Source organism: Mya arenaria, chromosome 14 (genome assembly GCF_026914265.1).
Source record: "Mya arenaria isolate MELC-2E11 chromosome 14, ASM2691426v1".
NCBI lineage: Eukaryota > Metazoa > Mollusca > Bivalvia > Myida > Myidae > Mya > Mya arenaria.
In genome coordinates, this window is record NC_069135.1 from 41,773,378 (window position 1) to 41,791,266 (window position 17,889).

The 17,889-nt window shown below is 34.5% G+C and overlaps 1 protein-coding gene and 1 long non-coding RNA gene across 2 annotated transcripts; both read right to left on the minus strand.

The window, feature by feature from the left end:
• Positions 1-6,871, minus strand: LOC128217158 (heat shock 70 kDa protein 12A-like). The gene is made up of 9 exons (XM_052924097.1): positions 6,855-6,871; positions 6,628-6,766; positions 6,059-6,207; positions 5,804-5,883; positions 4,775-4,916; positions 4,354-4,504; positions 3,067-3,201; positions 2,009-2,214; positions 1-1,600 (listed from the first exon to the last, which is right to left on the minus strand). The coding sequence occupies exons 1-9, from the start codon at positions 6,855-6,857 to the stop codon at positions 1,085-1,087; spliced, it is 1,521 nt and encodes a 506-aa protein (XP_052780057.1). The 5' UTR covers positions 6,858-6,871; the 3' UTR covers positions 1-1,084.
• A 10,015-nt stretch (positions 6,872-16,886) lies between these two features.
• LOC128217162 (uncharacterized) lies at positions 16,887-17,676 on the minus strand. The gene is made up of 3 exons (XR_008258199.1): positions 17,562-17,676; positions 17,307-17,386; positions 16,887-17,006 (listed from the first exon to the last, which is right to left on the minus strand). It is a non-coding gene; the product is annotated as an uncharacterized LOC128217162 (long non-coding RNA).
• Positions 17,677-17,889: the final 213 nt, after the last annotated feature.

Sequence of the window (17,889 nt, forward strand, 5' to 3'; positions counted from 1 at the left end):
TGGAGTTAAATTTTATTTGCAATTCATAATGGTGCACATGTTATTAAAACTGCAAGACTAAACAATGCTATGAATAAAAGCATACAGTAACAAGGAATTTGGATTAACTGATATATACATGAATTTCCTGTTCCATTAAAAAGAACATACATGTAGAATCTCATAGAACTGAGATTAACTTTCACTATGTATTTAAAAGAGTTTGAAGTAAATATTAAAGGACTGATATATCGGATATATCTTAAGATGTATTGCTTTGGTCTCAACAACAGCAACAATAACAAAGACAACAACAACAAAATTAAGAACAATAACAATAATCAAAAAAACAAGAATCACAACCACAACCTTTATATTGCCCAGTCGATATTTAAAATGAACATTGAAGGGACAAGCCCAGTCTCAGAAAATCTGACGCAGAACCTGTTTAAAGTTTAAGCAAATAGTAACTAAACTAAAGAAACACAACATGCACAACAGCATAGACAAACCACACACACATCAAAATATCAAGCCTATTCTATAGTTATAATATTTGATAACATCTAAGGATGTTCACTGGGTACTGACACGTTCAGTGTCAATATTTCGGCATAAACACATTGGATACTTTTCTTATAAGATGACCATAATTGTCTTATATCGATATGATATATTTGATGTTTTAGCACATTTTGGTTGTTCATGACGTGTTGTTGTTTAGAGACATAACATTTACCGAAGACATAGAAACTAAATAAACTACTCTAAATAAAACTAAGAATACTATGATTTTTCAATGCGATGGTTTTATACTTCCTAAGACAGTCTTGAACAAGCTTAAGGTAAACAAAAATATTTTAGGTCACCACGTAGCTTAAGACGTGTTCGTTATGTTTTAGAACGTTTAGTTCAAGAAATCAATTTTCAGGCGATGTACTTTCCCGGTAGCGACTTCAGTAGCCTCAACTTCTATCTCTGTCCCTGCGTAAATCATTCGTACATTAACCGATCGGGCAAGCCCACTTCCTTCTATGGGTACATCCAATGTGCCTGCAAAGTGGCAACCTTTGTCGGTAACATACATCGGATCTGGATCAAGGGTTTAATAAATATCAAAGTTTAAAGCCGTTTGACTTGGTTTGACTGGTACATAGCCCTTTTGAGCTTGTGCTTCTCCAACAATGAGGCACTGCCCAACTGTAATGTGTTTATCAAAGACATGCTGACAGCGAAAACCCCCGTTCTCGTTTTTTACTCTATAAGATTCTCTGTGAACATGTTCAATAAATTGCGCCCTTGTATCTATTCCGTACGTGTATTTGCTCACTCGCTGGGAAATCAGCTCTGGTTTATGTCCGAAAATCACGGCCCCCTTCAAGACTGCCAAGTCTGGATCATTTGGGACGATAATCGTATGATTATCAAGCTTTGTCTTCATAGCTTGTTGGAGTATAGGACAATTGCTAAATCCTCCTACTAGAACAACTGCTGCAATCTCATCTATGGTCGACTGGTCAATAAGGTTGGAAACATGGTCAACTATGGCGTCAACTTGCGTCTTGAAACATTTCGTTACTACACTCACATTGACCTTCAATTTGTCGTCTTTGATGGAAACCTGCAAAAAAGTTTCTACACTGACCATTGAAGTCAAGTAACAGTCTGAAGCAAACCCCAACTGTTATTTTCAACGGCAAAATAAAAAAAACACTGATATTTTTAATATTTTTAATTGTATAAGTATTATCTTAGATATACCTTCAGATAAAAGAATATTCAGTTCCATACTATCACTTTTATATTTCATACATTGACAGTGACCAAGTAATTGATTGTCAAACTAAGGTAATCACACACAGTATCGAGTTATCAAATGATTTTTATATGTTAGTTACATTTTAGACGAACATTGGTCAATTTCCCAAAGGCTTATTATTAAGCAAGTTCGTTATGGATATCCAATTAAAATAACAACTAATAAGGAATGTTAAAGAAAATGGATTCAATCTTGTAGAAGAATACTCACCGTACTACCAAATGGGGAATCCCTTATAACCTCGTGAATCTTCTTACCCCTGAAATTCTTCGCATGTAACCCAAATGGAACCCTGAAGATAATCGGTTTATCACTTTTCACTGGGTCAACACTTCTCTTTTTCAGTTCGAACTCGCGAATCATGAATATATAATCATCCATGTTTGACCGTTTAAATTCCTCAAAGGACTCTTTTCCTGTTAAAATACAATGTAAATATCCGCATCGACAATATGCTCAGACAATATCATTTACGCAAATAAATACATTTTTAATGTAATATGAAATGCAGCCGAGATTACATACTCAATAATATAATTGACCAAGAATCAAAATAAACACATACACGGGTAATACGAACAAAAATTACGATGTCAACACACACAGTTAAAATGAACAGTTATCGCCTTGGAACGGTTAGTTTAAACATAAGTACATATTAAAGGGACTATACACCAGATTGGCACCAAAAAAGTTTTTTTCTGCAACGAATCTCAGGACAATTATTTAATAAAATATTTTACTCTTTGATAATATCATAATTGTTAAATAAATACCAAAATGTAAAAACAAAATCGGGTCGGAGACCAGGTTCGAACCGGTGCCGCTAAAATTGCAGACCAGAATTGTATCTACTGTGTTACGAAGGCTTACATTAAAGGTTTTGAATATTTAAGCTATATACCAAATTGGTAATATCACGTGATATCATCGACTGGCCAATCACGCATAAGTAATTCTACTAGGTAGACATACCTAGTAATCTTTTTTTAATGGAAAAAGACGAAAACTCTGCGAAAATAAATTAATTGTAAACTATGTTGTACCTCAGTTATTAGGTTTCAATGCATTGTACACATCGATACCAAGTTTATGTCAGTTTTCGACAATATTTTTTTCGCTATTTCATCATACGGAGTGCAGCACCTTTAAGACACTCACTTTGCTTTGAGTGAACCATTTAGAATACTCCAATAAAAAAATGATTACTTTGTCGAACGTAAAATTAGTTGGACCAAACACATACTTATAGAGCAAGCATCATATACCTAACATGTCTTCTAAAAACTTCACGTACGCATCGTCCACCTTTGTTCCGCCCCAATCTCCGCCACTAGCTTTGTAAATATTCTTCATAGAACCGTTCTCTGCGACCTCTTGTACAGCTATGTCAACAGTGCCCCCTTAAAATTACAAAATTTATGAAAGTGTGAAAATAAATTAAAAATGCGCCACAAAATAAAAAGGTTGGTGTGAGTGTATCATTATGATTCAATTTTACAAATATGTATAACGTTTTAGTAGAGACATTTGAGTTGAGAGGTGTAATACTATTCAAGGTCACAAATCCACTTTTGGTGTTTTTTTGCAACTATCCTGGAGAGTTTCTTTAAGTAAGCTTAAGTGTAGTATGAAACATATTTGTTGAATGTGTCATCATCTAACAAAGTACAGGTTCGCAATCTTATCAATGTTATATTGAAAAAGTTAATTTTATGGACAGTTTATCACCTTTCAATTAATGCTACCCAGGACACACATACCCAACACTTCAAAAGTAAATTTTCTAAGGAATGACACTATATTCTAAAAAGATTGTTTTGAATTTTGACAGAAGGATGTAGAAACAGATGAGTGCTGTAAGTTTGAATTGAATTTAAAGAAAACATGAACATAAAATAACATCAAAAACTTGATTGGTAATAACCTGCCAAAAGTGAACTGTACAATAAGGATGATTAAAGATGGTACCTTTATTTAACGATTAGCTGCCAAGTAATATTTTGCTTTTTTGCTGTTTTCTAAAGCTCGGGATTCGCAAATGTAAAGCGTGATTTCCATTCATAAATATATTGAAGGTTATTCAAAATTACTGCGAGGTAAAAGTGATGCGCATCTGTCATGTGACGTCATACCCCTAACATTGCAACAATTCGATATTTAACTGTATTAGCATAACGAATGGTATATTTTTGAAACATAGCGAAAGAAGATGAAACTTTGAAAAGGTTGCTTAGGCAATCGGTAAAATTGATCTAAATCACCGAATTATCGATCACGGTAAACAAACGCGTGTTTAAACAGCTGTTCGGGTATGTATCCTGTTCAGATTAGTGACCTTGGTCAGAAGAGGATTATAATTATAGAGTGCTTGTTGAATGAACTCATGGCATCAGTTGTGGGATATCTCTCTAAATCAATAGCATTGTTTCTTCCTTTTATTGCCAAAAGACTGTTTCATACGTAAAGCGAATAATTGTTTACCAACTCCGCGTTTTTTACACAAAGCGGTATATTCTTATGAGTCAAATACTAGTATTTTTATACGAGCAAACCTCCTTCATCAACAATTAGGACTTTGCTCCCAGCTTTGAACGTTGAAAGTGAGGCCTTATCATCACCCTTTTCCGAAGGTATAAATCGACAGTATATCGCTGCGGCTTCTGGTTCAAGTGCTATGATCAGTTTGTCAGCAGAAATGCCAGCCTGTTTCGAACAAATACGTTACATACGCTACTTTCGTTACACACGCTATTTTTATCCCAGTATTACATTTTGCACACAAATTTACAGCTCGTTTTAACAGTTAAACAATGAATAAACAAGTGGTTGTAATAGTGTAAATGGATTATTCTGTCATGACGCTATACAAGTAGACCAATTCATTATATTTTCGAATTTTGTTTCTGTTTTGATTTTGATGCTTTTCTTGCTGACAGAAAGGCATTCCAAGAAATATATTTTGCCAAGCCTTACATTTTCAGCAGCCTCCCTCGTAAACTGTTTGGCACCATCATCCCAAATCGCGGGAACTGTTAAAACCCAACATATCTCATCGGGTTTGACATCTCCCTTGATTCGGTCGTCAATGACTTTCAAAAGGTCGTCTCTAAGAAATCTGTAAAAGTTATGATTTAGGTATTACGTACTTGTGAAACAATATTTGAAACTGTATTTATAAGTATGCATATGGGTTTATTTTGATTGAAACATTATTGTCCAACAACGTTGAATTGATTTGATTTTAAACAATGTATGTTTTGAATTAGTGCTGAAAACCATAATATGAGCCGCATCGCGCGATTTTGGGCCTACGGACATTATTACTCAAAATGAAACAATCATTAATCAAATATGACAAAAATAATGTTTTTTTTTCTATGTATGTCATTTCTTCCAGACTTCTTTCTTTTAATAGTTTGTCATTGATGCATCATTCTCGCGACGGTTCTTGATCATTGGTTTACTCATGTTTCCATAGCCACCATCAATTCGTATCGACATATGTTAACTACATTAATAGTCTGTGTTTAAAACAGCCAAATTTATCAAAAATACAAAATGATTCATCATTTTAATCTTAATTTATGTTCCTTAAAGATACTTTTTTCAGAAAAAAAAAATTATAAGCTAGTTGTAATATTGATACGTTAATTTTGCATATCATTTGAATAATGTGCTTTCGTAATAAAAATTATATGGTCTCATTGGTAAACACGTATTTTACCCAATTTAAGTGATATCATCATGGTTTATTTCAGAATGTCTTCCTGAAATAGTATTTCAATCAAATACTTTAAAACATCACAATAACAAATACATGTCCGAAGTCCCTAAATCGTGCGATGCGGCTTATATGTCATTTTCAATTGATCTTCAATTGATTTTAAGTATGTGAAATGTACATATCTGCTTCTCAAACCAAGTATCACGAGTAAGAATTTATATTACTTTTAAGCTAATTTGATAACATCACCAAAATTGAATTTCATCAGAATATATTACCTTATTGAAGCCATAAACACAAATTTGGCTTTTAATTTCTTTCCAGTTTCATCTTCAATGTCCATATCTCTGGTTATGTCCTGTTGAAAGAAAAAAAAAAACATTGTTGACTATGTGCTTACGGATTTTCTCGGTTCTTGTATGTATACTTTTAATTGAAACACTACTTTTATAATAACAAAACCAAGCTGGATGCCTTTTTGTTATAGGAACTTTGATATTGTATGTGCTATTTTGCATTTTGCTGTACTTTACCTGCTTGTAAAGTTTCATCTTAAATCTCCTGAAGTAGTACCATTTCGTATGCTCCCCCGCTTCAACCAGACTGCTGTACCTGTTTTCAGCTTCATATCCAAATGCTGCGAACGTCTCCCCATCGGGTTCGATCAGGACACATGTCGGTGCTGTAAACCGTAATTATTTAAACATTTTGAAAAAAAAATCATGCCAATTCCAAAAGTGAAAAAAAATTGCGCGGTTCTTTTCTTCACAATTGCGTTGTTTCTAAAAAAAATATTAAAATTTTGTCTAAAGGATATCTTTGATTCAATATTAATTGCATGCAACACCATTATTTCCGAAAGAAATGCATGATTGTTTATGGTTCAAGAACAAGAAACAAAAGATATAATCGATTATTTATAAAAAATATTTTTCAACCTTAATTAAATTTATAGCAATTTATTTGAAATGACTAAGAAAATGTGCCGTTCCTGGAACTATTTTGCTTACTATTTGTTTAAATCTCAAGGGACAAAGTTAAAAAAAATATATTTTCTTAAAACTTGCAATAAATAAACAAACAAACCAAACCATACATATACCTTTCAATGAAACAAACTGGTCTCCATGCCAACCCTTTGTTGCGACTTTTGTTGGGTCGATGTCAAAGTCCGATTTAGACGAATACGACCAACCTGAATATGTTGTTCCGAAATCGATCCCAACAACAAAAAGCGATGTCTATGTGTAAATAAAAAAGACATGATAAAATTACACAAATTAATTGATTCTATTGTTAAAGGAAATACAATTGTAAACGTCAACTTACCATCGCGTTTTTTTCAATACAAATTACACATATTTGTCTATAACATTTTCAGAAAATAACCATTTAGAAATAAAAAGCTTCCTCTTTCGTATTCGTACTTAGTTGTAAATAAGTTGATGCTTTAACATACTATCACATAAATAGCGAACTTCCATTGTAAAAATAAACCTTCCCATCGCGTTGTTCCAATACAAGTTATATCTACTGTATGTTGTATTTTCAGAAACAATTAAGAAATGAAGAACTTCCTCTTTCGTTTTGGTTTAAGTTGTAATAAAGTTGATGCTTTATGCCTGACATCATGTCATTAGCGAACTACTATTGTAAAACTCAACTTACCATCGCGTTTTGTTCCAATACAAATTATATCTTCTGTCTGTCTCTTTTTTAGGAAACAACTATTCATTAATAAATAACTTCCTCTTTCGTTTTGTCTTGAGTTATAAATCAGTTATACCTTATGCCTATTATCGATACTGCGATTAGAATATTAAGGTTTAGACTGATTATACTCGTAAGTAGAATTATTACAATCAGGTCTTTACAAATCGCTACTTCAGACGTTGAGCGCAACGCTAAGATTTATTCAACTGTCCTAAAACAATCACATTCCATATATGAAAGAGCAATAACACAAACATTTTGACCTACGACGAAATTCAAATCACAGGGTGTTATAAAACGGAAAAATCCAGAAAGGGAAAAACATATGTTCAAGAGTTTAAATGAGTGAGGTTTTGTGTGAAGACCATCCTAAACCAGCAAAGCGATAATGATGGCAGAAAAATATATTGCTGAAGCTACGATAAATTTCTTAGGCCATAACAAATTGATCATTTGTTCGTCAGATTTGCCGCACCTAAAGTTCGAAGAACGAAAAAAAAATAAAACAATTGCTAGCTCAGTGTCAAACTTAATGGATTATAGTCTTCAGTAAACAACAGCAGTTTCACAGCGTCGAAGGCAATAATTACCCCCCCCCCCCTCCCCCAGGTCCAGGGGGATAGCCGGGGAAATGGGCTGTGTTTTTACCTTCGAGATGGCCCCGCAGTGCCGGGTTAATACGGTGGTTTTGTCTTCCAGCCAAATATAGTGTGGAATAGGCATTACCTAGAGTCCCTTTGGTGCTTTAGCATTTGGCGGGGGTTTCACGAGCAGATTGTCCCCGTAGGGCGAGGACTTTGCCCGGGCTTGACTGGACCGAAAGTCAAAGTCCCCACTATTCCCCGGACCTGGAGGGCCGTGGTTACAATTGACTGGTGCATTATCGCACTTATTTTCTTAAATTGCCCTGTTTCTTACAGGCATTGAAGCTATGAAGGCTGTCATGTTATTCTTTTTTCAAGGCACTAACCTATAAACCAAAGGTTCGTGGTCAAGGTGAGGTCTTGAAATAGAAACATCTTTAATCCAGCACCTGCACTTAATATAATGACCAGTGCTACATTTGCACATTTGTTTGCTACTGCTTCAATTATGGTGTCCAACCATTCAGTTCACAGTGTATATTTTTTCAGAAATGTTTTCTGTGTTATTTACATTTTCGATATTCTGCCATGTCAATGTCACTACAATTTTATCGTATGATTCAAGAGGTTCAAATTTAGACCTGACCCAATATCTAGAAATGCTCAAATGATGAATTACTCTTACTTGTCTAAAATGTTTTTTGTGATAGTAAGTTGGATTAGTATGGAATGAATACAATAGTTGATATTTTTGGTCTTCTAATAATGACAGGAATCCTGTCTTTACAATAATATCCACATTTTAATTGCTGATGCTAAAAAGTTAGTAGTAAAGCACTTCATCTTATTGCCATTTGTTAAATATTGAGACAGATTTTCATGTGATACAATCAAAACTTTTTCATTTATAACTGAGCAACTTTTTGTAATTAAAAAGCATTTCTTAACATAGTTTTATGATAAATTTGGTAAGAAAAATACATTTATTTTTTTTCGCTTTTCGCTCGCCTCTAATTTGCCTTAATTTTAAAATAAGAGTATTTTTTATGTTTTTTTCGCTCGCTCGCTCCTACTTTTTTTGGCAAAATCCGTAGAACAAATGATAAATTTGTTGTGGCCTTAGCGAAAGAAAAAGAATCATGTAGAAGGTCCAAAGATCCGGATACCATTTTCAAAAAGAAGGGATAGTCTGGGCCAAGCTTGATCAGTAAATGAGATCCCACCCGGGATGCTTCGTCAGCCATTTAACTTGTTCCCATCTTTATCTCTATCTGCTCATTTGTATACATGTATGACATGATTTTACTGAATAAACTTGAAACTTGTAATCATATCTTTAACCTTCCAGACATATATTAGAAACACAACAACATTTTAAATCATCCTTAATCCGGTATTTGAATTTAATTAACACAAACAGTATACGTTTATTGGGTAGCACTGATTTCCATTTTGAAAGGCCAAGAGCTAGTCAAATAATTGGCACTTCATGGGGTGCAACTAATGCCGTGATGATATGCCCATCTAGTATTCCGCGTTAGAGTGAACGAACTTAAGACGTGTGCATATCTAGACATTAACGTTAAAAGAGGGGTGGGTGGGATGCACCTTAGGATGTGACGTCAGAAGGGGGCGAATATTTGGAGATGCAACTTAGGACGTGCGCACATATTAGGTGTGGTCTAAGAAGTGGGCGAACATTTGGGGATGCAACTTAGAATGTGCGCAAATCTTAGCTGTGACATCAGAATGGGACGAAAATTTGGGGATGCAACTTAGGACGTGCGCACAACTAAGCTGTGGCCTATGGAGAGAAACAAAAAATAGGGAATGTGTCTTAAGACGTGCGCACATCTTAGCTGTGACGTCAGAAGGGGCGAACATTTGGGAATGCAACTTAGGACATGCGCTTATCTTGGCTGTGGCGTGAGGAGGGGGTGAACAATTAAGCATGCAACTTAGGACGTGCGCACATCTTGGCTGTGGCGTGAGAAGGTGCGTACATTTGGTAAATGCAACATAGGACATGTGTACATCTTGGTCGTGGTGTGAGGAGGGGAACGAACAATTGAGCATGCAACTAAGGACGTGCGCACATCTTAGCTGTGACGTCAGAGGGGCGAACATTTGGGAATGCAACTTAGGACGTGCGCTTATCTTGGCTGTGACGTCAGAAGGGGCGAACATTTAAGGATGTAAGTAAGGATGTGAACACATCCTGGCTGTGGTGAGAGGAGGGGCGAACATTTGTGCATGCAGCTTAGGACGTGTGGAAATTTTAGCTGTGACGTCAGAGAATGGCCAACATTTGTGGAATACAACTCTGGACGTGCGCACATGTGTGAGTGTGCATCAGAGGGGAGGGGGTAAGCAGCTTAGAAAGAGCACGTATCTAGGATCTCGTGCTAGAGTAGGCGGACATTTTAGATGCAACTTAGGATTCGCTCGTATCTTGGATTTGTAATTAGAGGGACGAACATTTGAAAAGTAGAACAGGACCTGTGCCCACCTAGAATATTGCATTCAGGAACAAAAAAATCTCAAAAAGGGAAAAACCACATAAATTCAAACAAGTTTGGAAGATGTAAAGATTTCTTTACTAAACGAATTTCATCCCGAAATTAATACACTTCAAATTTTGAGTGTGAGATTGTACCAAGTCGTTTTAAATTTAGTATTTATAACAGCTCTTTAACTTGTTTGTAATCTTTTAAGACACGGCTTGTTATCTTATATCAGATATATGGTTTTGAAAACAAGATATGCACAGGTTTACCTCACGGGTTTTATGATAAGCAAATGCATATAAAATATTCAAATTCGAAATAATTATTGCACCTTGTACCCGAGCTTTTGGAAGTTTACACAAGCATTAACAAAATTCGCTCATGTTTTAGACCAACATTATGTGTTCCCGGCAATGCTTCCAAACACTTACATTATAAGTATTTTACTGTTTTTTTTTTTACCGAGATTGGATATTTTGTTTCTAAAAAGGTAACGACGGTTTGTTCAAACCCACACTGGAACAGGTAAGACATTAATTTCAAACGTATACCATATTAACTCGCCCACAAGGACACAAGTTCATGGATTCTTCATTGGATACATTGGTAGCATCATGTGATCATGTGAATCAACCAATTACGCTACAGCCTTTAGCTGAATCGAATAACTAACACTTTATGAAATCGTGGACTTCAAATGACAACATCTGAGCATATATCAACATTTGTTGAAGGGTAACAGCCGTCAGTATCTTAGTTATAAGACTCTGAAAGATGCACTCTTTCTCTCAACAATTAATACATTTGTTTTAATTTACAAAAAAGGATGAAATAATGTCAAAAACAGTGGGTCATATGAGTTAAATTTAAAAGAAAGGTGCAGGGAACACGGTATTTCTACCGTATAAGACGAAAGTAGATCACAGTTAATTTTTAACAGTCCCCAATCATTTATTTTTTTTGCGTATTCAGCTATCAAATACATGGTTTACAATCTTGTTATCAGTTATTTATATTTTCCTTAAATGCATTATTTACTAAGTAGTTAAAGGTTTACCTCACAATTTTATGTTTTTTATACATGTGTATGTATTGATTTTAAAGGGTGTCACTTTAATAATTTGCAATACTTGATAATAAAAATAGTCCGTGCGTTTAACAAACCATAAAATAGTCTCTTTAAGCACAATAGTGTATTAAATAAAGGGAAATGGGTGCTTGAACCTTTTCGTACCATATTGTCAAGTTTATCGTATTGTTGTAAATTATCACCATGCTATGTATGGCGTTAAATCGCATTAAATCCTTTGTCGAACACCCTTGGTAAAAAACAGACACCAAAGAGTGACTATTTTTAATTGATTTTAAATATTTATTGGCAAACTATGCCATCGGAAAGTAAATAAAACTCAATATTTTCAACACGGTTTCAACGCGCTTTTATAGTATTCAAGTAAATATATGAGCGTGCGAAGCGTGAACATATCAAGCGGAAATATGCTTAAGACTGGTTCAGTCGGATTGAAAAATATTTAAGGCTACTTTGAAATATTTTACAAAATAATCTGGGAGGAATAAAACAACCCTCCGACAATAATTGATTTTAGTGTTTACAGTGTTATTCATTCACGTAAGTCACTTATTTTATCCACTCCGTCACCGAATGTCCCAGCCGATACGCCCAACAAGCTCGACGCAAGTAATAAGGTCCCTCGCGTTACTTTGGGCCACTATTCCGGGTTGACTCAGTCGATTTATTTAGGTTTAAATTGAAATCCAGTTTTTGGCGAAACATTTTATAATGAAGTGTTGACATGTTTTGTTTCAGTTAGTCTACGACCTGGTGGTTTTGATTTCACAGTGCCTCAAATTTGTTAAATTAAAGTTTGATCAAGTTCACCGAACAAGACATGTTCTTAAACACATGGATGGCTCATTAATCTTTATTGGAAAGGTTACTTCTAGTAACATGTTATTCAGCACTTTTATGTCTACCTTATTAAATGTTTTATAGATCTTATATTATATTTTTGGTTCAAGGGAGATCGCTTTTTCTGTGTGTGTGTGTGTGTGTGTGTGTGTGTGTGTGTGTGTGTGTGTGTGTGTTTTATATAAGGTTACGATAAAGAAGATAAGGATTCGTGTATCTCAATGGTCTCAATGGTGTGTTCCCCTTTGCCCAACCGCTATTTTTTTATAGAAATTTAGGTTGGGGTTGGGGGATGTATAGTTTATTGAATTCATAGTGAGTTGTTATGTGGTAAATCGCGAAATATGCTAGACTGTTCTACAAAAAGTTGCGTTTTCAAAATTGCAAAACACAGCACATATAGAGCTGAATTTTATTTGCAATTCATAATGGTGCATATATAATTGAAACAGCAAGAATGTACAATGTTATGAATAAAAGCATAGAGGAGCAAGGAATTGGGATTAACTGATATATCGGATATATCTTAAGATGTATTGCTTTGGTGTCAACAACAGCAGCAACAACAAAGACAGCAACAACAAAATTAAGAACAACAACAACAATCAAAAACAACTATTACAACCACAACATTTTTTATTTTGGTCAGTCGATAGCAAAAAATGGAAACTTGGACAAGCCGAGTAGCCGAAAATCTAACGAACCTGTTTAAGGCTTAAGCAAACAGTAACTAAATGATAGACACACATTATACACAACAGCACAGACAACCCACACACGCATCAGAATATCAAGCCTATTCTATAGTTATGATATTCGAACGAAGGATATTTACTGGGTACTGACGTTCAGTGTCAAGATATTGGCATAAACACATTGAACACTTTTCTTAAGAAGATGCCCCTCATGATCTCATATTGATATGATTTAGTTGATGTTATTTACACAGTGACTTGTTTCCGATAGGTTGATGTTTTGAGACAGAACATTTCTGAAAACATAGAAACAAAACACTACTCTGAACAAAACTAAGATTACTATGATTTTACAATGCGGTGGTTATTCGAACTTTGTGATATTAGGTAAGTATATTTTCATGATAAAGAAAAAAAATGACAGTGCCATTTTGACCAAATAAGATTGTAATATATGAACATCCAATTGTATATGCAAGTAAAATACTTTCGTAACGCATGTACTCTAAGAGGGGTGTATAGCAAGTATTTGCCAATTTCGCATGTTCTAAAAATTTAATTTTATAGACTGCTGCACACATCCGTGTTATTTTCAATTTATATATAGCTTTATGATAATCTAGTTCTGTACATTCTTTGATTACAACTGTTTAACATTAATCGACTGGACCAAGATCTGTTTTATACTACCTAAGATAGTTTGGAACACGCTTAATAACTTCAAGCATGCTACAGTTAATAATATATTTTAAGATACGTCTTATATGTTTCCGAATGTTTATCTCAAGAAGTCAATTCTCAGGCGATGCACTTTCCCTGTAGCGACCTCGGTGGCCTCGACCTCTATCTCTGTCCCTCCGTAAATCATTCGTACTCTAACAAATCGGGCAAGCCCACTTCCTTCTATGGGAAGGAACTTAAAAACGTATTGCGATTAGACTTGATTTAAATGGAGTGTAGCCCTGTTCAGATTGCGCTTCTCCAACATTGAGGCACTGCCAAGCTGTAATGTGTTTATCAAAAAGTTGTTCGCAATAAGCATCACCGTTCTCGTATTTTACTTTATATGATTCTCTGTGAACATGTTCAATAAAATGCGCACTTTTGTTTGTGCCATACGTGTATTTGCTCACTGGGAAATCAGCTCTGGTTTATGTCTAAATATCAAGGCTCCTTTCAAAACGGCAAGCTCTGGATCGTTTGGGACGATATTTGTGTGCTTATCAAACTTTGTTCTCATAGCTTGTTGGAGTAAGGGGCAATTACTGAATCCTCCGACTAGAATAACAGCAGCTATATCTCCGATGATCGACTGGTCAATTAGGTTTATTACGTGTTCAACTATAGCGTCAACTTGCGTCTTGAAAAAAGTTTGTAACTACACTCACATTGACTTTCATTTTGTCGTCTTTGATGGATACCTGCAATAAAGTTTCTACACTTACCATTAACAGTCAAGCAAACCGAAATTGCAATTTTCATCAGCAAAAAATGAGAAAAAAACTGTTATTATCTTTAGGTGTAAATATATGATTTTTTTTAGATATATCTATTGATAAAAGAATATTCAGTTCCATGTTATCACTTTATTATCTCAAAGATTCAGTGAATACGTCATTTATTGGCTGTTTCGTCATTTAAAACTTAGGTATTCACACACAGTACTGTGTAACAAATGTTTGTTTTTTATATTTTACATAAGGCGGATGGTTAATGTTCAATGACTTATTAGCAATTTTATTATGGATATTCAATTAAAATCACAATAAGTATGGGAAACTCATTATTGTAGAAGAATACACACCGTACTGTCAAACGGGGAATCCTTAATGACCTCGTGAATCTTCTTACCCCTGATATTCTTTACCAGTAACCCAAATGGAATCCTGAAGATCATCGGCTTATCCCTTTTCACTGGATCAACAGTTCTCTTTTTCAGTTCGAATTCGCGAATCATGAACATATAATCGTCCATGTTCGACCGTTTAAATTCCTCAATGGTCTCTTTTCCTGTTAAAATACAATGCAAATATTCGCATAAACAACATGTTCTGTCAATTACATTAACGCAATTGAATACATTATTAATATAATATGAAATGCAGCCGAGATTACATACTCAATAATGTAACTGACCAAGGATCAAAACTTACATAAACACGGGTAACATGAACAAAAATTACGATGTCGACACACAAAGTAAACATGAACAGTTATAAAAGGTTACAGCATTGAAACGGTCAGTTTAAACATAAGGACATATTTAGACACTCACTATGCATTGGGTGAACCATTTTACGAATACTCCACTAAACATTTGATTATTCTTCATAGAACCGTTCTTTGCGACCTCTTGAACAGCTATGTCAACAGTGCCGCCTGGAATTGACAAATGATAATGTGTAAATAAAATATAAATACGTGAGGAAATAAATGTTGGTGTAAGTGTTTTATTATGATTCAGTTTAACAAATATATTTGTATAACGTTTCAGTAATGTCGCGCTGGAGTTATTTGAGTTGAGGGATGTAGCACTAGCTAAGGTCACAAATCCACTTTCGGAGGTTTTTTTTTTGCAACTATCTTGGAGAGTTTTTGTTTAAGTAAGCTAAAGTTTTGTACGAAACATATTTAGTTTCTGTGTCATCATCTAACAAAGTACAGGTTCACAGTCTTATCAAAATCATGTCGAAAATGTTCATTTCATGGACTGTAAATCACCCTTCATTTCATGTTATCGAGGGCACACATACTGACCACCATTTCAAAAATATTGTATTGTTTTTAAGAAAATACATCATATTCCATAAAAATTATATTGAATGTAGATCAACATTACTGCGAAGTCTTAAACATGCACATCTACCCTGTGATGTCATTCCCCTACATGCAACATTTCGATATTTAAACGGATTAGAATATTGAATGGCATATTTTTAAAACAATTATCAGCAAAACGAGATAACATATCGCAAAGTGTTCTAAGGCAAGCCTCTATATTGGTCTAGATCACCGAATTATCGACTGTCATTCGGATTTGTGACCATAGCCAGTAAAGGATTACATAGAGGGCACGTTCAATGTATTCGTGGCATTAGATGTTGGATATCCATCTAAATCATTAAACTAATTACTTCTTTTTGTTGCCAAAATAATGTATCATTTGTAAAGCGATTAATTGTTTATCAACTCCACGAATTTTTACCCAAAACGTTATATTCTTTTGAGTCAAATACTAGTCTTTTTTATACGAGCAAACCTCCTGCATCAACAATAAGGAATTTGCTTCCAGCTTTGAACGTGGAAAGGGAGTCCTTTTGTTTACTCTTTTCCGCACGTATGAATAGAAAGTATATCGCTGCGGCTTCTGGTTCCAGTGCTATGATCAGTTTGTCAGAACAAATGCCAGCCTATTTTAAACAAAAACATTACATAAGTTACTTTCGTTGCACACGCTATTTTTATCCCATAATGACATTTTCTTCCCAAATTAACAGCTCGTTTTAACAATTCAACAGTGAGTAAACAATTGGTTGTACGAGGGTTGTCCAGAAAGTTTTGATACTGTGCATATATCTTTTTACAAAATATTATTAGCAGAAAGGTAAGTATATTGGAAGGTAGATATGTTATTTATGGCATTTTATTGCTGTTTTTTTATGTCGACTTCTTTTATAGTCAATAAGAAAACTGTTACTATGGCAACCCATGTAGCCTTTCACGGAGCACTTTGAAATCAACAAATTCTAAACCTTGAATATTCGTAATAATGTAAATGGATATTTCTGTCATGACGCTATACAAGTAGACCAATTCAGATTGTCTTCGAAATTTGTCTCTGTTTTTACTAAAATATGTGTTTCTTGTTTATAAAAAGGCGTTTCAAGAGATATATTTTGCCACGCATTACACTTTCAACGGCCTCCCTCATAAACTGTTTGGCACCATCATCCCAAATCGCGGGAACTGTCAAAACCCAACTGATTTCCTTTGATTTGATGCCTCCCTTGATCCGGTCTTCAATGGCTTTCAAAAGATCGTCTTTAAGAAATCTGTAAAAGTTTGGATTTAGGTATAATACACTTGTGAAACAATATTTTAAATGGTATTAATCAGTATACTTATTGCCTTTATTTGATTCAAACACTTTTGTCCAACAACGCTGAATTGATTTAATGTATGTTTTTGAATTTGAGAGTAGGTTTTATCAGTGCTGAAAACCATATTTTATTTTCAATTTAGTTCTAGTATGTACAATGTAAATAAATATTATCTGCTACGAGTAAGGAGTGACATTATTTTAAGATAGATTGATAACACTACTAAAATATAATTCCATCAAGCTATACTACCTTATTGAAGCCATAAACACAAATTTGGCATTTAATTTCTTTCCAGTTTCATCTTCAATGTCCATATCTCTGGTTATGTCCTTTTGAAAGAAAACAAAATATTGTTAACTACATGCTTACGGATTTTTTGCCGGTACATGTAAGTATACTTTTGATTGAAACACTACTTTTATAATAACAAAACCAAGCTGGATGCCCTTTTGTTATAGGAACTTTGATATTTTATGTGGTATTTTGCATTTTGCTGTACTTTACCTGCTTGTAAAGTTTCATCTTAAATCTCCTGAAGTAGTACCATTTCGTATGCTTCCCCTCTTCAATCAGACTGCTGTACCTGTTTTCAGCTTCATATCCGAACGCTGAAAACGTCTCCCCATCGGGTTTGATCAGGACACATGTCGGTGCTGTAAACCGTAATTATTTAAACATTTTTAAGAAAAGTTCACACCAATTCCAAAAGTGAAATAAAAGTGGGCGGTTCTTTTCTTCACACCTACGTTGTTTCTAAAATAATACTAAAATATTGTCGAAAGGATATCTTGGATACGATCGTAATTGCATGCAACACCATAATTTCGAAAAT

Excerpts from the sequence above, each read along its gene's own strand:
- LOC128217158 (XM_052924097.1), bottom strand. Across the intron at positions 6,208-6,627 it reads CCAGTTTGTTTCATTGAAAG|CACCGACATGTGTCCTGATC; the intron begins GTATATGTATGG and ends TACGGTTTACAG. Across the intron at positions 4,917-5,803 it reads GTGTTTATGGCTTCAATAAG|ATTTCTTAGAGACGACCTTT; the intron begins GTAATATATTCT and ends TAACTTTTACAG.